General features: G+C 28.6%; 4 protein-coding genes across 7 annotated transcripts; 3 read left to right on the top strand and 1 right to left on the bottom strand.

The window, feature by feature from the left end:
- Positions 1 to 2,171: 2,171 nt before the first annotated feature.
- LOC145182538 (pyruvate kinase PKM-like) lies at positions 2,172 to 8,806 on the top strand. Of its 3 annotated transcripts, none has more exons than XM_090084065.1 (9): positions 2,172 to 2,278; positions 6,220 to 6,381; positions 6,457 to 6,548; positions 6,718 to 6,834; positions 6,943 to 7,269; positions 7,416 to 7,694; positions 7,769 to 7,921; positions 8,049 to 8,212; positions 8,449 to 8,806. In XM_090084065.1, the coding sequence occupies exons 2-9, from the start codon at positions 6,231 to 6,233 to the stop codon at positions 8,777 to 8,779; spliced, it is 1,614 nt and encodes a 537-aa protein (XP_089940191.1). In that variant the 5' UTR covers positions 2,172 to 2,278; positions 6,220 to 6,230; the 3' UTR covers positions 8,780 to 8,806. The 3 variants fall into 3 exon arrangements, with proteins under 3 accessions (XP_089940191.1, XP_089940189.1, XP_089940190.1); XM_090084063.1 differs by lacking the exon at positions 2,172 to 2,278 and adding an exon at positions 5,618 to 5,830; XM_090084064.1 differs by lacking the exon at positions 2,172 to 2,278 and adding an exon at positions 5,673 to 5,830 and having other exon boundaries at positions 6,207 to 6,381.
- LOC145182539 (annexin A5-like) lies at positions 8,806 to 11,537 on the top strand. Its single transcript, XM_080057703.2, has 6 exons — positions 8,806 to 9,103; positions 9,374 to 10,027; positions 10,181 to 10,379; positions 10,529 to 10,858; positions 10,989 to 11,095; positions 11,237 to 11,537. Exons 1-6 carry the CDS (start codon positions 9,056 to 9,058, stop codon positions 11,357 to 11,359), a joined length of 1,461 nt encoding a protein of 486 aa, XP_079913829.2. The 5' UTR covers positions 8,806 to 9,055; the 3' UTR covers positions 11,360 to 11,537.
- LOC145182543 (protein YIF1B-B-like) lies at positions 11,511 to 19,922 on the bottom strand. Of its 2 annotated transcripts, none has more exons than XM_090084067.1 (9): positions 19,767 to 19,922; positions 17,530 to 17,565; positions 16,075 to 16,310; positions 15,661 to 15,765; positions 15,421 to 15,499; positions 14,962 to 15,019; positions 13,892 to 14,047; positions 13,422 to 13,515; positions 11,511 to 11,872 (listed from the first exon to the last, which is right to left on the bottom strand). In XM_090084067.1, the coding sequence occupies exons 1-9, from the start codon at positions 19,798 to 19,800 to the stop codon at positions 11,690 to 11,692; spliced, it is 981 nt and encodes a 326-aa protein (XP_089940193.1). In that variant the 5' UTR covers positions 19,801 to 19,922; the 3' UTR covers positions 11,511 to 11,689. The 2 variants fall into 2 exon arrangements, with proteins under 2 accessions (XP_089940193.1, XP_089940194.1); XM_090084068.1 differs by lacking the exon at positions 19,767 to 19,922 and adding an exon at positions 19,275 to 19,370.
- Positions 11,867 to 13,397, top strand: LOC145182540 (core alpha-(1,3)-fucosyltransferase-like). Its single transcript, XM_080057705.2, has one exon. It carries the CDS (start codon positions 11,954 to 11,956, stop codon positions 13,274 to 13,276), a length of 1,323 nt encoding a protein of 440 aa, XP_079913831.2. The 5' UTR covers positions 11,867 to 11,953; the 3' UTR covers positions 13,277 to 13,397.
- Positions 19,923 to 19,942: the final 20 nt, after the last annotated feature.

The raw sequence follows: 19,942 nt of genomic DNA, 5'->3' as shown, positions 1-19,942 counted from the left end.
CCAGCTTTTAAATCACAATAAGTTTATTGATAATAAAGCTTGTACGCTTCTTTTTATTTTATAAGCTATAACTTGAAATATGATTACAAAATTTCAACTTTATAGAATGCAAATTGTACTTCGAAGTTACTAAAAATAACAATGAAAGTCTAAATGCTTAATGGAAGTTTAATCTGGAAGAGACGTCCAAAAGATTTTTTTATTGGTAGAAATTTCTTTGAATTCAGTATGAGCTCTGGTATTAAAGCATTTAATGCGTAAAGCATTAAGAGGTTAAAAAGGTTATGGTATTAAAGGTATTCGGCCAAACATATTTATGCAGGACGACTGCGTAAACAAGACTTTAACAGGATTTAAAAAACTGAATAAGAAATCAAGCAATTTGGGTAAATTACGAAGAAAGCAGCTCAGAGCCATCAAAAAGCTATACATAACTTGAAAAAGAACTAAAAAAGGACCCACAATATAAAGGTGGAGGATTTTAATTTACCCTTTTTTTTATTACTAATAATGTGTAAAGCTTTTAATTTCTTTTTTTTTTTTTCTTTTTTTTTTGCATTTTTATCAAACTGTCATTTTTCACGAATTTCTCAAATTTTAAAACATGATATTTTCAGTTTGAAAAAAAATGGTTACTTTAAATTTTCAGAGTGTTTTCATTGTTAATTATCTTCTATAAATATAATTGAAAAAATTTCAGCTTTAAAGGTTTTATTGAATTGGAGATATCTTGTTTTAAATCATCCCCACTTTGGATAAATTGTATTGATTGGATAAATAGTATGGATTTCATAAATAGTATGGATTTCATAAATAGTATTGATTGGATAAATAGTATTGATTGGCAAAATAATTTTTTTTAAAATCTTTGGATAAATAGTATTGATAAGAAAAACAATTTTTTTAAAAAACTTTATGTATTAAAGTTGTCTAGAGAAAAATTCTAACTTTATTAGATAGACTCATACCATGTTTTTGGTATTTTGTTACTCTAGATTGCAAAGTGGGAACTAAGTATCAAGATGTTTTCAAAAAATTTTAAATTGATTATTAGTTTTGATATTTACGGGGGGGGGGGGGGCTTTTTTATGAATAAAATCCATTAAAATTTAATTTCAATTTTTTTCCTTTTTTAAAAAAAGTTAAATACATTTTAAATGTTTTATTATAAAATTTAATCAAGATTTTGTTTAAATTTAAATCTGATTTTTAAATTCTTATTGATATCTGCTTACATTTTCAAGTTTCGATGTAATGATTCTTATTTACCGAAGGCCCACGGCTAAAACAGTATAAAATTTTTTTTTTGATATTTGCCCCCTTAATTCTCAACAATTACCAAGTGAAGTTCACCTCTAATTTAAAATCACTTCTTGTGTCGTTATTTTAAAATTTATGTGGTATTGAAGACGTTGAAATTTAAAATACAATTTACGTTAAATTTATTTCAGACTTTATATTTTGTTAAATATATTAATTGTATGTAATTTGTAAATACAATTTAGAGCAATTTTAAATATTACAAAAAAATCTTTTGTTGTTGAAAAAGTTTTATAGCTATAGTGCATCGTGTAATAAGTTTGGGAAGTTGTGACGTAAGAACCAAGATGGTTATTATTGTCAGCAAAAGCATAAACGGTATGAATTTATTTAAAAAAAACAAAAAAATTTTTTTTAGAGTGAAACGCTTCAATATATGTAAAGAATGAAAAGGAAATCTTTTATACTTTTCTTTTTTCCAATCTGTAGAGGAAGATAGAGAAAGGGAAGGAATGGAGGCTCCCCTTTTGTTTATGCAATTGTAGTAAAGAATTTCCTCAAACAAATTTCCATAAGTTGATCGCCGTAAGTAAAGAACGTTAAACCATTATGAGTGTATTAAACTGAGCAACTCGCTGGCCAACTCGTCGTTTGGCATGAATTTGTTGAAAACGTTTTGCGTATAACAAGCTCAAAAAAAAATGTTCACCTCTTTCTCTAACGAGATTTTATTTTGAAAAATATATATATTTAGCAACACATAAACGTGTCTATCGTTAGATCAATTTGATATCTCAGTTATTTTGTTCTGATCAGGGTGTTGAGAATCTTATTTGGTGTACCAAAAAGATTACAAACTATGACTATTGACACAAATATGCCGCCTAAGTTAAATTTGATGACATTTTCCCAAGTGTTCTTTCAGTTTGGTTAAGTACTATATGTAAATGTAAAATAATGGTATATCGGTATTACGATGACGATTGATGGTTATGAGCAACGAAGTATACATGCCCAGGTAATGTTAATGTTAATCTTTGAGTTCCGTTTCACTTGTTCACAAGTTTTATCAGCGAAAAATTTTTTGAATTATACTTAATTGCTATTAATCAAGTTGACACATAGTAAGTAGCTTTGTTTTAAAGTTTTTAAAGTCACCAGTTTTTTACGCAAGTTTATTAGCAGGTTTGTAAGCAGGTTTAAAATAAGTTTATAATCAGGTTTTACTTAAGTTTACTTTGAGTTTTGACTATAAAACCTAAAATTTGTTTTCTCTATTCTTTAAAGTTACACGCAAAAACGTTTTCAACAATTCGTAAAAAAGTTAGCTGGTTACACAGAACATTTGGTTTTTACGCTAAAAAAAAATAATGAAGAACCAACTACGAATTTAAACATCATTCGTTCATTCTTTTAAAAAAATTTAACTTTGTGAAGTTTATCAAAGTAGGACTTTATTCATTTAAAGCTGCAAATGTTTTCTGCTACAAATTTCTTTTCATGCATAAACTTGTTTAGTACTCTTAAGAAAAACCTTTATTATTCCTTTTTAACGGAGAAATCCAACCTCGATGCTTAATGATACGGCATTTAGGTATTTATTCTTTTAAAGTTATTTAAATTACAAAAAAATGTATATGAATAATGATCTTTTAGTTTAAATTTATCATAACAATAGGAACAAAAAAGATAACAAATAAATGGATAGAATAAGATGAAATTTACTTTCAAAATACTTCAATCAAATGATAGATTTCCGTTTATAATCGAAGTATTTGACCAATTTACAGCTTAAAAAGCTGATTTGATTTCAAAGGTGATCCTTAAAGAATTGTAAAAAAATACATTTTTGAAATTTTGATCAGGCACCCCAAGAAAGTTTTCTCAATCTTATAATAATAAACCTAAAAAATTTTTTTAAATCTTTTAAAAATTGAATTTTTAACATATTTTTACGACGCCAATTCCTCCTAAATTAGCTGTATTAATTTACTGTTTATTACTAGGGTAAAGCGGGGTAATTAGCCTCATTTTTTCGTATACATTTAGTTATTTGCTTGGAACTAGGTATTAAAAAATTCAAAGTGTAATTTTTTTTGTAATAACAGACATCAAATTTTCCTACGAATGGAAAAAACCCTATTCTTAAAAATAGCATATGTAGCGCCATATTTCCAAAAACTAAAATAAGTGCTTATTAAGTTTAGTTGTACTTTCATTAATGACCAGGTATGGACAGAACATTTATTAGCGTATTTGCTGGAACATTTGGAACGAAAATTGTTTCTATCAATTAAAAAGCACCGATCATTTTCATAATTTATATTTATTACTTAAAAGAGATTTGGCCAAACTGTCTGATATGGCAGTGAATATATATTTCTTTTTTGTTTTAATTGCAGTTTTATAGACATGGATGAGCGATACAGAATGTGAGTTATAGCGTCAGGTATGCCGTCGGAGAAAATGTTTTATTATGGAATTCTACCCAAATTCCGACGGCTGTTGAAAGAAATTTAATTGGAATGATTTAGGGTGTGTTTGATAGAGTAAAAAGAATTTAAAAAGGACCAAAGAACAAAAAAGATTTTGTTCAAGCATCTAAAGAAGCTTTATAAAGGAAGTAAATCGACAATAAAACCTCCCCTGCTTTTGTAATGTCTGTGATCAAAACTTCTGAAGTCAAGTTATTCTTAGAAAGCCAGCATTTTAGCTGGCAAAGAATTTATGGCAGGTTTTAACAATTTGCTATGCAAGAAATAGAGAGTACCGTAAAAAGAGAACAACTTTGCATGTTCTAAGGGGCGCAAATAGGTTAAATTTTTCAGTTCCTAGTTTAAGTTTCTGAGTGTGGCGCCAACAAGAAGAATAAACCATTTTAGTAAAGCTAAACATAAAATCCACCAGATTATTGTTTCACTAGAATTAGTTTCTACAGTTGATCGTGCAGATGCAAGTGAACGAAGTTTACTCGTTGAATACAATAAAGTTTTGGTCGCGATAAAAATGACCCACAATCAATAGAACTCCTTATTTACAGTGACAGATATTAAAGAACTTAACGCTACAAGTCAGAACTCCACAAAAGTTACTTTTAACTGTGATTTTTAACCGCAAGATGCTCCTCAATTTTTTACTCAAAATCAAAATATAAAAATTTTTATACATAAATCACTAAACTGAAGTAGTAAAGAAATCAACGAGCTACTACTTTTTAAATTAGTGATATTGTTCCGTTGGTGAGTTATTGTCTAAAAGTTGGCATTTATCTTTCTAAGATAAATATAAAATAAAATATTCAATGAAATCAAGTTTGAAAAGGTAATGTAAGATCTTAAGCAGATAAGAATTTAGTTTGCTATGAATATTAACTTGTTTTTTAAGAATAGCAACGTAAATACTTTTATGATAAAAAGCATTTTATTTTATAAGAATCTTGATTATATGTTAACTGAGAAATTTATATTAAATAAATATTCAAATGTCCAACTTTTAGTGCTTCGTAAAAAAAAAAAAAAACCCTGAAGAAAAAGGGCTTGTTATATTGAAGGTTGTTTCGTTCTGAAAGTTAGAGAAAAAATAAGAAAGTTAGAAAAATAAGTGGGAAAATCGAATTGAAATTGTTACGTCAAGATATTCGTGAAATCTGGGTTACGTTATATCGAGATTCTATTGTAGTTACAAAAATACGCGTTACATTTTCATTAAGTTGGAACTGCGATCTATCTTTTCTTTACCAGTGTAACTCCGATCTGTTTTGGTTTAGTTATGGTTAATACTAATTTTCAGACTAAAGAGAATTTGTACATCGATTGTTATCAAAAAAACAAAACAAAACAAAACAAACCTTGAATGAGGGTAGGAAAGTACTTAAGAAAATGGAAACGATCAAGAAGCTTAAGTTAAATTTATCTGTAACTAATGAAAGCCTGAATAATAGTTCAGAATCTAATTTGGTAAACATTAAAAGCGAAACAATTTACTCTGTTTGCCTAGAAGTTAAAAGACATCATGAATTTAGCTGAAAAAGAAAATAATCTTTTAACAAGAGTTGTACGACTGAAATACTTACAACCAATTTGGAAAATGGTACCACGATACCACATACAACCTGTACCGTACAAAATTCAGAGTGAAATACTTCACTAAAATTTTGTGCTTTTTTAATTTTGAATAATTTGTAAGCATTTTTAGTTTTATAAACTTCTGCGATATCCACAGGAAGCTTCTGAACATTTTTGCATCTTCCTTTCATAATTATGTGAATTTCAATAAAAACTGTTTACTACTTTATTGTCAAAATTTACATTTACTTGCAATGGCACATTGTATTACTAAGAGATTTTAAACTTTAAAAGAAGCCTCTACATAGAGAGAGGAACTTACAAAGCATTAACTGCTTATTAACAACATTTAAAATAATTCACATCAGGCCTGAACTTACTAAATTTCTTTATGCGAATAGATGCTTTTTTTTTTTTTTTGAAAAAATTTGATGATTAGTTCTTAATGTAGAGTTACTGGTTACTAATTTGAATAAAATCATTATGTAAAAAAACTTTGATAGTGGGTAAGTTTTTTGTTGTGGTTAATTGTTTAAATGTACAGCATTCTTGCTTTTTTTTTTTTAAAAAAAAAAAAGTCCCAAATGATTCCATAAAATATCAAAGGCGTTTACATGTTATTTAGACTAGTTAGGAACATTTGCGTTTATAGCTAGTTAGATGGGAAAGTAAGATGTATTGAATATAAAAACAAAATTCAGATCATTTCTTTGGTGCACGTATTGATCAAGGTGGTTTTAACGAATGTTCAAAGAAACTTTTTCTGTTATTGGATATAGATTCTGATATCTTTGTTGTAGAATATCACCAGGATTAAAGAAATTTACAAAAAAAAAAAAAAATGATGATGATGATGATGACGATAATGATGATATTTTTTAGTTGTTATTTTAAGAGACTATCATAATGTCCGGTTCAAAAGCACGTTTAGAGTACAAGGGAGAAGCAACAACTGTACCTTATCCATTTGCCAGGACAAGAGGAGAATATTTGAGTCTTTTAAACATCGACCAACCTCCGACAGTAATTCGTGGCACTGGGATTATTTGTACAATAGGCAAGGCTTCCTTTTTCCCTTTCTTTATAAATACGATTTTATTCTCTCAGTGAATCTTTCATAACGATTTTTTAGGCCCGTCGAGCCAAGATATAAATGTATTAAAAGAGCTTATTGCTAATGGATTAAATATTGCCCGAATGAACTTTTCACATGGATCTTATGAGGTAAGAAACTAAAGGATTTTTCATTATGCAAAATTATGAACTGTACACAGTTTTTTAAATATAAGTTCTTGTTCAATCTGTTTGCAGAATTGAGAGATGGAGGGGTTGAATTGTGAATATCAAAAAATTTACACTTTTACTTACGAATTAAAATAAATACTTTATTTAGTACCACCAAAAAACTGTTGACAATGTGCGTGCAGCAGCAAAAACAATATTACCTCATGTTGTTGGTTTGGCATTGGACACGAAAGGAGCTGAAATTCGAACTGGAGATACAAAAAACGTAAGTTATATTTCCTGTAGCAAGTAATTACTTTCCATAAAAGTTATTTAACATTGCACTTTTTTTGATTTCTTATGACAATCCATTATGACGCGTTTTCTTATGCAGGGCTGCGATGTTACGTACATCAAAGGTCAAGATTTAAGAGTCTCTTGTGATCCAAAATTTAAAGATCAATGCTCTGAAACTCTGCAGTTTTTAGACTATCCTGATCTTATTACTTCAGTAAAGCCAGGCAGCAAAATCGTAATCGCAGATGGTAATTTTTTGCTGGAGGTAAAAGAAATCATTGACAATAAAAATCTTTTGGCAATAGTGCTAAACGATGCAACAATTGGTAGCCGCAAAAATTGCAACTTGCCAGGAGCAATAATCACTTTACCAGCGGTTTCAGAAAAAGATAAGCAAGATTTACTATTTGGAGTAAAAAACAAGGTAGATTTTTGGTCATTTTATCAGATTCTTCCATTAATAAAAAGAAACAAACTGTCTGTTAACGAGCTTAAAATGTTTTTAAACTCATTAACAGACAATTATTTTTGTCTTGCTTATAATCTAACGTCCATCTTTTTTTTTTTAAGGTTGATATGGTATTTGCTTCATTTATTCGCAAAGCTTCTGATGTTGCAGAAGTACGAAATGCACTTGGTGAAGAGGGGAAATCTATTAAAGTAATTGCAAAGATTGAAAATCATGAAGGCGTTGTTAATACTGATGAAATTATAGCTGTAGCAGATGGTATCATGGTGGCTCGTGGGGATATGGGTATGGAGATGCCTGCGGAAAAAGTATTCTTGGCGCAAAAAATATTAATCACTCGTTGTAACAAAGCAGGAAAACCAGTCATTTGTGCAACACAGGTTAGCGGATTATTTATTTTTTAAAAAATAGCTTGTAAATATCTTTATTAAGAAGACCAACGTATTATGTTCAGATGTTGGAATCAATGATAAAAAATCCTCGTCCAACACGTGCTGAGATTACCGATGTTGGAAATGCCGTTGTCGACGGTGCTGATTGCGTTATGTTATCTGGTGAAACTGCAAGCGGTGCTTACCCAATTGAGGCTGTAGCCACAATGCACAAAGTAGGGTAACTATTATATGCACATTAATCTATTTTCACGGATTAAACCATGATTATTTAGTATTATTATTTAGCCAACAAAATTAAGTTGTTTTTTTTTTATATCAATTTTAACATATGTTGTTTAGATTTGCCGACAAGCCGCAACTGTCCAATTTTTCAGAGAGTCCTTTTTTGAGAAATTAAACAAAAACAACGTTACAGATGCTACTGAAACAACTTGCATTGCAGCAGTCGCTGCATCGCTAAAGACTCTTGCATGCGCTATTATTGTGCTCACAACATCCGGCAGGTTGGTATGAAGTTTGAATAAAATTATCAAAAAAACAGTTTTAAAAGGAAATCTAAGGTGTTTAAGTGATATTCTAGGAAAAAAGAGAAACCGCATAGAGGATCCTTTGCAAAGTCCAGATTTAAAAATGTACTGCAATAAGCCAAAAAATTATATTAAATATGTTAAGCATAGTTTTGATAGAAAAGCTGCTTACGTTTTTCTTGTTAGTATAAGTTTTCTCAATTCTCTTACAGAACTGCATGGACGCTATCAAAATTTAGACCTCAATGTCCAATTATTGTTATCGCTAGAAGTGAACAGGTTGCCCGTCTTTGCCACTTGTATAGGGGTTTGTTTCCTCTATCTTACTCAGCACCACGTAGTAAAACTTGGCACCAAGATATGAATGACCGGCTTGAATTCGGAATAGCCCAAGGAAGAGATATGGGATTTATTAAAACAGGTTCAATTGTAATATTTGTTAGCGGTTGGCAGCCTGGCGCAGCTTCAACAAACACCGTTCAAATCATGCAAGTCCAAGACAAATCAACTATAGGAAATCGAAACAATATTACCTTCTCTTAATTCAAATAAAAATAAATAAATACTTAACATGCTTTTTTAATCTACGACGTAACTTTTAAAAAACTGATGATAAGATAAATATTATTCTAAAATTAAGCACTCAATACTTAAATCAATACGGACTAATTGAGAACACTGTAAAGTTTGGAAATCTATTTACTTTATAATATTTGCATAGTTTCTATGGCAAATCATTCAGTATTGCTTTTTAAAATATATTAAGTTTTGTTTCACGATTTATGGAAAAATTTTAAACTTTTGATATTTTTTACATTAATGGGGTGCGCACCTTCAAGAAATCCTGTCATTCAGGCAAACTCTAAGGTTAGTGTTTTCATTCTCATAACACAGCTAAATTTTTTGTGACTGCAGGAGAAAATAAACCAAATTCGGGTGTTTTGTTTTTTTGTTTTTTAAATTTCTAAATATTAACGAAAAAGTTATTAAACTACTTTTCTAAACTAGCAACTAAAATAAATTTTTTTAGATCGAAAAACCAATCACGATCAAACAGTTATACTTTTTATTAACTGCATGTATAGTTACACAGGTTTTACTCTTTATTTTCTAACTTTTTGTTTCTCCTCAACTTAGCCATTGGTCAATGATAACTTAGTGAACGATGGGCCAAATAAAGTTGACACGAATGTAGCTAACCCACAAGTATTTAAGGAGACTTCAGAGAACTTACCGCCGATAGATAATTGTTCTTGTAAAGATAACGATGCTAAAAGCTCAAATGTTGAAACTAGAGGTGATAAATGTGTAGACGAAAACAATGAAAAGGAGAGAAGAACGTCATTTAGCATTTTAGAAAATTTACAAACGACATCAATTGACCTAAAAACTAATATTTTAAATGAAGTTACTCCGAAGAAATCCATTCCAACAACGGAAGATAACGAAATGACTACATGCTTAACTGATTCGATTGCAACAGCAACACAACCCACCTACTCCTTGTTAGAACTACCCCAACCTACTGTTTACTATAATGATGAAAGCTACCCTGCTAATAATGATAGTAATAATATCGCGTCATTAGTGAACCCAGAAGATTTGAGGGAACCCTATATTTATGATAACGTTGTTGAAACAGACGAACAAGCGACTTTAGATGTCATTGCTCTAAATGATGTATTGCAGCATTTTAACATCAATGAAAATCAACTCATAAACTTAATTGTTCCAAGAAGTTACTCATACAGACAGCTTCTTCGAGAAAAATTTTATAACGAATATGCACAGGTAAGTTTACCTTTATATGGTGCAGTGGCCAACTTAAATCTGCAGACACCCAGATGTATGTGTTACAGACGCAGAGGGTATTGCTTAAGCTGATATTATCTCGAAAACGAAGACAACCAGTAACTGAAATGTAAACTATATCCGTTTTTTTAGGATCTGGTAAAACTAATTCTTCAAAAGACATCAAGTACATTTCAATATTTAATTGCACATTTGTTAAGTACAATTGAAGAGTTTCTTTCTTCACTATTACGGACCTGCGTCGTAACATCAAACTACCTTCTATCTACTGAAGTACTTACCGCTTGGAAAACTTCATTAGTTGAAAAAGCTAAAGAGGTTTATTTCAAAGGTTTTGCATTTTCATAAACTTGTTTTTCATTTTCTTTCGTTGTGATTATTAAAAGAAATAAAAATCTATCAAACTCTTTTTAAATATTCATTTTCGTTTATTTTTTGTAAATCGATAACTAAAAGAAAAAAAAACTTTAATTTTTACAGTATATGAGACGACATTTGCCGATGATCTTTATGGTACACTTAATAATCATGTGGCAGTAAGCATGAAAAACATAATGATACCGTTGTCTCGCTTAAAGCGCGAGGAGATTAGAGAGAGTCCTGAAGACGACGAGACAACTGTTCAAATCGAAAATAGTTTTATGAACCAAAGTACGGAATACATTTCCAGCTTGTTGACGACGCAACCGTATAGTACAGTTACGTTAGATACTTTATGTCGCAATTACTGCTTAAAATATGGCATTCCAATAACTGAGAGCATAGATATCGAGTTTCATGACGACACAAGGTTGGCGTTGAAAAAAATAGGTATAACAAGCGATTTCTTAAATAAAACGTTCTGATAAATAGTACTCAACAAAACCGATCCGATAGTCACACGAATTTACAAAGAGAAGTTGACTTTGGTGAATTTGACTTTTTGTTACATTTTTTTTAGTATCGATATGCGAAGATGAAGCGGCTTACTTTTGCAAAGAACTATCAGTTGCAGTTTTAAATCGACAAGAAAGAAGAGTAATGGACATTTTAATAGGACGCAGTGAGGTAATGTGTATATACGTGTATTTATTTGTATATTTACGAGTGGGTACATAGACATGACGCACGTTTCGTGCATAAAACATTTTTGATAATACGAAGTTTGCAAAAAAAAAATGTTAAAAAATTTGTTTATCTTTTCAACAGATTGACTTGTCAAAAATTGTCTTCAACTTCAAAAGAAACGGAATCGACTTAAGTGCACAAATTTCTGAGATGTTTTCTTCAAACACAAATGAAGCGATACAAATAATGCTTCGAAAAATATAAAATTCCCCAGTTTCTATTTTATCGGGCTATGAAAGAATTAGATCGATACGTATTATGAACTCGAAAACCGTCACATGCTACTAAACTTCTAAATTGAATTATCCTGAAAAAAAAAATCTGAACGAAGGACTGTAACATAAATATACACTCGTTATTAGGAAAATCTTTATCTATAAAATATTCTTTTTTAAAAGTTATCCCCTTACAAACGAAGCCGAGCACTTTTAACAATTACAAACGGACGCTTTTGGTAGAGCTTTTCCAGGACACCAAATTTTAAAACTTAACGATTCACATTTTTACGTAAAAAATCTATTCAAAAATAGATTTCTATACTGGTATGTTTTTTGGGACAGTGTCGTAATTGTTAAGATGTCGCGTAAGAAAATACATAAAAAATGGTTGAATAAGCGAGATAAACAGCAGCACATAGAGGCGTCTTTTCGTACCAGAAGAACGAGTGAGATTATCAGATTGATCGTTGGGGCTGATGATTAAACGCAGCGTGCGTGCCTATAAAAAAATAAATAGAAATATTTACGACGATGAACACTTTACGCACTAAGTATAGGAAACATTCTTATAAACGACAAAATGGTTGTCATAACAACACAAGTAACAAAAAAAAGCGAAGGAGAGCATAAATTTCATTTTTACAAAATGTTTTATCAGCGAGTATTTGAAAGAGCTGTGTTTTTATTTTTATTACTTTTATTATTTAAATATATTTTATTTATGAAAAACGACGAAAATTTATTAATACAAAGGAGCGAGAAGAGATGTTTCAATCAGTTAAATCCTCTTTTAAGCGAATCGAAAAAGATAATTGATACCGATTACACCAAACGTTCGACTAAGAAAAAAACTTATGCTAAACAAAAGGAAGAAGATGAAAACCAGATGAACAAAGACCGCATTTTAAAAAAAGCTAAAAAACGCATTTTAATCTACACACCTTTATTCGGAAAAGTACCATGGCCACACGTACCTTTTGATTATAACTTTACAGAACTTGATCAATCGCCTTGTCAAGAAAATCGTTGTGAACTCACTTACAACAAACAGGATATCAAAGCAAGTGACGCTGTTTTATTTCATGCACGGGATTTGCCACATGCACAAGTGTTAAGAAAAATTAGAGAAGACCCAGACCAGATCTGGATTTGGGTGATGAACGAAAGCCCTATGTTTACATATTTAAACTTGAGTTCATATAACGGAATGTTTAACTGGACTGCAACATACCGGACAGACTCTGAAATCTTTTTACCCTACTATGGAATACGACAACTCCATGAAAACGATCCAATCATAACGACAGAAAACTTTGCACAAAGTAAAGATAAAAAAATACTTTACATAACTAGCCATTGTGATGATACAAGACTAAATTTTGTCCGCAATTTAAAAAAATACATTTCAGTGGATGTTTATGGAGCATGTGCAAAATTGGTTCAAACAGAAGTTAAAGATTGCCAAATTAACACTAAAAGCTGTGAGGAGTTAAAGAAACAATATAAGTTTGTGTTAGCAATTGAAAACTCCTTTTGCATTGATTATGTAACTGAAAAATACTACCAAAATGGTTTATTAGAAGGAATTTTGCCGATAGTAGCAGGTGGCGCTAATTACAGCAACCCTAAAATAGCCATTTCGAAAAGTTTTATAAACATACGTGACTATAAAAATATCACTGAGTTGGTTTCTTATTTAAATCATCTCGACAAAAATGACGAATCTTACAACACATATTTTCAATGGAGAAGGTTTTACAAGGTTGAACTACAAATGGCACTATGCAAAGCCTGCAAAGCATTGTGGGAAGGTAGGCCTAAAAAAACTGTAGATTTAGAAGAATTTTGGAGCGTAAAAAACTCATGTTATGACGAAGCTGATCAAATGAAAGATTACTATTGAATTACTCTGAGGTCTCTTCGCAGTTTTGTTTGAGCTGTTTTGAACTTTTTTCTAAAAGTTCCAAGGTAAAAACAGTTGTCACAACGTTTTCTAGAATAATATTCAAAATTAAGGAAAAATCAGATATTTAATCCGTTGCTCTTACCAAATAGAAAGCTATGGCAAAACTCATCCATGCAAGCATTGCATAATAACCAACGGAAGTGAACAACAAGCCAGAAAGGCATGATAATATCATTCTAAAAAAAAATTGTAATAGCATTTTTCATTCAACTAAATTTTTTTGAAACTTTCGACCCATTTTTATCTTGCACTTCATCAATTTTTCAGCTGCAACCTTTTTTTTGATTTGTTGCTTTACTTGCACTTACTTTTCACCTTTGAATTTCACGTGCTCATAAAAATGGTGTGATATTCATCAGCAATAATATCAGCTCATTTTTATGAAACCTATATCATATTACATTTATTCATCATTTTGTTAAACACAGAATTTCTTTAACCAAATTTTTCTGCTGTTGAATTTATATACCAAGCCACCTCTCAACACAAATTTAATTGCTTTCTTTTTTAATATGTAAACGTGGTTTGGTAGATGAAAATGATAAAGCATACCCAACATATTTGTAGCCACAAAGTGCAAGCAGATCTAAGTATTTTACATTTGATAGAATGCCAATCACATACATGCTTGCAATAATCATTACTAGTTCAACAAAAAGCCATATTAATGCAGAACTTGCTGTTATTCCAAGTTGTTCTGGTGTAAATCTAAAGTACAACATCAACATAATTCTATAATATTGACTATTATACTATTATTTTTGACTATGTGTTTGTGAAGATTTTCTTTGCAGTAAGAACAAGCCTAAAATTGACTGATTTAAAAAAAAAAAAAAAATGAAAAAACAAATTTTTTAAGCCTTTACTCTTGTTACTTGCTGGAAATTAAACTTTTTAAAAGATAAATTGAGCTATATAAGAATATTAGTGTACTCCATGGGAACTTTGAAATAAATGTAATTTTTCAAATATCTTTCTGGTTGTTTTTACCTTCAGATTTTTAAATTACATACCCTGTAGGTCCAAAAGTGGTTAATCTAAATTTCAAACTTGGACATTGCACCAATTTCACTGTGTCAAATTTTATGATTTAATACTTTAAATAGTTGCGATTTATTTAAAACATAAGTTAAATTGAGCAAGATGAGGTACTTTCTACATTACTAAAGTGATTTTTGCATCAAAAGTGCACAAATAATAGGAATTTTTGTTTTGGAAAATTCAATTTTACTACTAACAAACATTTGTGTTTGTCAGCACCAAATAAGAATTCGATTCTTACATTTATAAAAGTTAAACTTTTCTCAATTTATAAAATGTAACTTTTGAGTATTCAACACAAAACTGCATTATTACTTTTTTTTCGTGTTTTCTTTAGTTGCAATTGCATCATGAATTCTTAAGAGTATTGTTAAAATTACTAAAAAGGCTATACACCAAATAGTTTTAATTTTTTACTTATTAATCAGATAGTTTAAGCATTAAAAATCAGGTATAAAATTTTCTAACATTACATTGGTAACTATGGAATCCACCATAGAGATTTATAAACTACACAAGTAGCTAACATAAAAATATACAACTTAAAAATTCCAAAAAAAAAAGTTAAAGATTCAACCAACCTATTTTGAGTTCCCATAATAAAACCACTCACCAAAACATAAGTAACAAAAGCCATAGCTAAAATACAAAATCTTTTAATAGCTTAAGCAATAAATTCTGTTTGCTTAATCAAATAACTAAATAATTCTAAATAACTACCAAAAACTATGTTGAAAAAATGATTTATATGTTCACACTATGTTCAGAACATACTGTAAGGTTATAATGCTCAGTTCTTAAAATGAACATAACATTTTTTCAGCAACAAAAGCGGTTTCAACATTTACAGACTTTCTATTCTTAAAAAATATTTGTATAACTATATAGTTACATAACCTTATATAATTGTGATTAGTTTGCTTTTTTAAAAAAAAGACATCAAAGAAAAATGAAGAAATAAATTACACATTCTTTTATGCAAATTAATAAGTTAAAACTTAAAATCTTCCTTTAATAAAATGAAATAAAAATACACATACTTGGAATGTAGAGATCAGGTGCATTGATTTCATATCGAGGGGCTATAGGTTCTGATTTGTCATATTTTAAAGACCAGTCCTAAATCAAATTCATAACCAAAATCACACAATGCTATTTATAACTACAAGAATGCCTGCACTTAAATACACCCACATTATTTTCTATTATTTATACCAACTTAGCATTTAGTAATAAAGAATTTTTCAAAATACAAAATTCCATTAGATAATAAAAGATACCTGATGTGAAAAAGGAAATACAAGCAAACATAGTTTCTTAAGAACATATGCAGTATCCACTGCAAAGTAATACTTTAACTTTGAAACAGACATAAACTGATCAATCTAAAAAAATTCAGAAATAGTTTTTTCTATTCTTTTTTTTTTTTTACAATTCTTATTCTATTATGGCTACTAGTTTATTACATTTTCATATTTAAAGTAAACACATTTTTTTTTTTTGTCTTTGTAAATATTAATATTTTTTATATTTTTATTATAAATTAATAAAAAGATAAAAAATATTAAAACTTTAAAATTGTAAATTAACATAACTTTATATTTTATAAAATTTAATGATTTACCAATATTTGATTAAAATAATTAGAACAGTTAATACAAAAAAAAAAGAGAAAGAAAAAAAAAAAAACAAACTTTTTTCTCCACAAATTCTTTTCCCACTGGCACAAACTGAGATCCATAATGTAATGCAGCATTAGCCATTGGGTCATTAACAAACTGTTGTCCAGGAAAAAACTCGCCTTGAGGTTGAAAACCAAAACTTTGTTGCTGCATCATGGAAGGGTCATTACCATATCCACTAATATCATCAAATAACTGTGAAGACCCATACCCATGCTGTTGTGCTGGGTACTGTTGAGGACGTTGTCCTAAAGATTGATTTATTTAACTAAGAGTTCTATTTAAAAAACAATAAAATGATAAAGAATATATTTTATTGAGGAAGATAATAAATTAAATTTTTCCAAAAAACATCAAGAGGGTACAAGAACTATATACCATTTGAAAAAATCAGTGTAAATTCAGTGCGCCAGTTTCATCCACCAAATCTATTCATTTTGGGCAATTACAAACTTATTACATATGGAAATTTACTATGGACAGCCATCATGTTTATTTTGATGACTGTCCATAAAGATTAACTTGATGCCTTTAATATCAATAATTTTTTTAGCATTCTTGCAGCCTTTCTTGTTGAGTTCCTTTAAATTTAAAAGATGTCTGCTCAGTAATTACTTTTGCAGCGGTGTCTTCCTTCTCTTCTTAAATTAATTTTCTTGGGGCCTTATCAAGGACTAATCCTCAAACCTTTTATCATTTTGAAGTGTCCATGCTGGTAGCTACACTTTACCAACTACAGCTTGAAGTTTTGGACCTATGATCTTGTAATTGTGACACAAACATATTAAAATATTATCATCAATTGGAGTTGAAAAATGCAGTGGGGTTTCAAACAATTGATTCATTTCTGGTGATGATAGAAAGTTGCTAGTTAAATTTGAATGTACAGATGGTGTATAAGTGGGCAGACACTGCATAGCTTAGAAAAAGAGTTTAAAACTATGGTGATAAACAGAGTGGCGAACTTAATAGTATAATAATTTATAGTAAAATAATAGTGTAACAATAATAATAAACTTAAGTCAGAATTAATGCATAATATAAACCAAACATCTGCCTCTTATAAAAATCAAATACCACAGTAAGGCTACCAATAAAATCTTTGAGTAAATAAAATGTTTGTATACCTGGTTTGAAAGTTGATACCTGCACAGAAATAGTAACTTTGAATGAGATACTTATTTTGAATTTACTTGATATTTAAAAATTTTTTTTTTTTGCTTTGTTAAATTAAAAGATAAAAAATCTGGCTTATTGGTTTTGGAAACAAATTTTAAATAAATATAGGAAATGTTGTAAAAATCAACATATCAGTTTTTTCCAGCAAAACTTGATGTGTTTTTTTTACTCATATCAACCATATAACATTAAAGCATTATTTTTAGTACTTGATTTCAAAATTGTGTAACTTTTATAGCCTATAACTAGGAACATAAAACAATTTTAACAAAAAAATTTTTAATTTACCTCTGGTTCTTTTTTTATCCATCTTTTGAGAGCTTCCTAAAAACATAAAAAATAAAAAACAGAACTTCTTCCAGTTGTGTGATTATTGGACACATGTTTATAGGGTTAATTTCGCCAAATTTAAGAGATTACAATGATAACTTAACAAAGATCTTAAAGATTTATAATACACAATATCTATATATTTACATATATTTATAAACTATCTAATTTTTAAGTACATTATGTATAAAAAATAATGGAAAGTTTTTATTTTGAATATTTATATAGACATAAATTTACATATTGATGATGTATTCTAAATTATTCATAAATCTCCTCTCCCTATCCCCATGCACATTTCTTTATTTTTTCAGATTATGAATGAAAACAAAAAATAAGGCTAAAAATATTGAGATTTCATTATTCATAAAAATGTAAAAAAAGACCTAAAAAGAATTTTTGCTTTTATTTGTAAAAAAAGAATTCTTTTTTAGGTACAAAAACAAAATCTTCATAAAAATCATTTGATATCATTGGATCAATCCAAGCAATATCACTAAGAGCCATATTAAAACTCCTTAAACCTTTTTCATTTTTTTCAATTTAATTTGTATCTTTCTGTGAAGCAAATCCTGAAAGATTCACCTTTAAAGCACTTAGCAATCAAACGTTATGGCTATTTAAAGAATTGTGTTGTTTAAATTTTATTGAAAATTTGATGTAAAAGGTATAAAGTTACAATTTGCTAAATGGTCTGCTTAAATGATTTTTCCTGAACTTTTTTGAAAACAAGTAATTAAAAATCTAGAAACCAAAGAGTCCTTTTAAACTAACCTGTCTGGTATTATAGTTGTACATGTACAGTTGTATCATACTATATGAAAAGTACTATGACCTTACATGTACGTTCCTGCTTGTACTTGATAAAATACTGAATTCTTTTGAGAATATCATATAGAATAATAATAATAATAATAATAATAATAATAATAATAATAATAATAATAATAATAATAATAATAATAATAATAATAATAAAAATAATAATAATAATAATAATAATAATAATAATAATTATTATTATTATTATTATTATTATTATTATTATTATTATTATTATTATTATTGTAATAATAATTATAATAACTATAAAGTACTGAATTTTATTATATTATATAGACTATTATATTATATTATAGACTAATTATCAAAAGAATTCAGTACTTTATCAAATACAAGCAGGAATATAAATGTACAGTCATAATTCTTTTCTAATGGCATGGTCCAACCATACATGTAAAGAAAAAAGATGTTTTTGAGGATAATTTTATAAAATCCAAAGTATGAGCAGCCCAAAATCCAAGACCACTTGCCAGAACCATCCTCATCATCTCTATTCTGGTAATGGCTATGGAATACTAGATAAATCATTTGAAAGTCTTGTGATTGATGTATTTTTCAGTGTATATAAGGGTGTTGGAAATTAATCAAATCAAAAATTACATTTTTAAAAATTAAAAAAAATTAAACTCTAAAGGATAGAAAATTATACTCTGAAAGTATATAAATGTATTAATTTAAAGCATTGTTTTTTATCTACTGAACATACAAAACTAACAAGTTTTAAGATTTTAAACCTTTTATTGGACATTAATAATGGTTTATTCAACCTCCTGAAAAAAGTTCAATTCCAAATTTCTTTTCTATGAAAGTCAAAATGAATACAGAAATAGTATTTCTTTGTATGCATGTTAAATACTTACTAAATATTTCAGCTTGCTATTTTAAATAAAAAATAACCATGAAAACCATGTCACAGTAATATCTTGTTTTGTCTTTAAGGGGATCTCACTCTAATAATATTGTCAAGAATTAACAAAAAAATTTTATTTATTTCAAACAAACAAAAAAAACAAGATTCTTGGTTATTTAAATCTTTTTCTTTAATAATTTTTAAAGATTTACTTTCACAAGAAAAAAAAAAAAAAATTATTTTTGAATGTAAAAGTAAATTGAGTAATTTACTTTTCAATAAAACTTGCTTTAATTTCTAAAAACTAAACTAAAAACTATCTATTTTATAAAACTTTAAAAGCAATTTTTACATTTTTATAAGTTATTATAAATAATTCAGATTGGCTTATTCGTAATTTCGTTAGAGTTGTATTTGTAATTCATATAATATTGTAGATTATATTTGTAATTCGTAACAATTATTATTTTAATTAAAATAACAGAGGTAAAAGTAAGATTACCAACAGAAGTCATATATTCATGGGGAGGGTCCATTTTAAATTATTTACAGCTGTATATTACTTTCTTTTATTTACTTCCTTTGTAGCACCATAATTTGTGACAAAATTTATTCAAGGTCTCTATAGGTCCGCATCGTTAAATGTTCCGAATAATAACGAAATAAGTAATCAAGTCA

Source organism: Hydra viridissima, unplaced genomic scaffold (genome assembly GCF_058129835.1).
Source record: "Hydra viridissima isolate aposymbiotic clone 2 unplaced genomic scaffold, HvirCarnegie_v1 scaffold_4, whole genome shotgun sequence".
NCBI lineage: Eukaryota > Metazoa > Cnidaria > Hydrozoa > Anthoathecata > Hydridae > Hydra > Hydra viridissima.
The sequence above is the reverse complement of the archived record's forward strand: the minus strand, read 5'-3'. Positions and strand labels throughout refer to the sequence as shown.

Excerpts from the sequence above, each read along its gene's own strand:
- LOC145182538 (XM_090084065.1), top strand. The coding sequence starts at position 6,231 with ATGTCCGGTTCAAAAGCACGTTTAGAGTACAAGGGAGAAGCAACAACT. Across the intron at positions 7,270-7,415 it reads TATTTGGAGTAAAAAACAAG|GTTGATATGGTATTTGCTTC; the intron begins GTAGATTTTTGG and ends TTTTTTTTTAAG. Across the intron at positions 8,213-8,448 it reads GTGCTCACAACATCCGGCAG|AACTGCATGGACGCTATCAA; the intron begins GTTGGTATGAAG and ends ATTCTCTTACAG.
- LOC145182543 (XM_090084067.1), bottom strand. The coding sequence starts at position 19,800 with ATGGACCCTCCCCATGAATATATGACTTCTGTTG. Across the intron at positions 15,500-15,660 it reads TATTTCCTTTTTCACATCAG|GACTGGTCTTTAAAATATGA; the intron begins GTATCTTTTATT and ends AATTTGATTTAG. Across the intron at positions 11,873-13,421 it reads TTGCCATAGCTTTCTATTTG|GCACGCACGCTGCGTTTAAT; the intron begins GTAAGAGCAACG and ends ATTTTTTTATAG.
- LOC145182540 (XM_080057705.2), top strand. The coding sequence starts at position 11,954 with ATGGTTGTCATAACAACACAAGTAACAAAAAAAAGCGAAGGAGAGCAT.
- LOC145182539 (XM_080057703.2), top strand. The coding sequence starts at position 9,056 with ATGGGGTGCGCACCTTCAAGAAATCCTGTCATTCAGGCAAACTCTAAG. Across the intron at positions 10,380-10,528 it reads TAAAGAGGTTTATTTCAAAG|TATATGAGACGACATTTGCC; the intron begins GTTTTGCATTTT and ends TAATTTTTACAG. Across the intron at positions 10,859-10,988 it reads GTTGGCGTTGAAAAAAATAG|TATCGATATGCGAAGATGAA; the intron begins GTATAACAAGCG and ends CATTTTTTTTAG.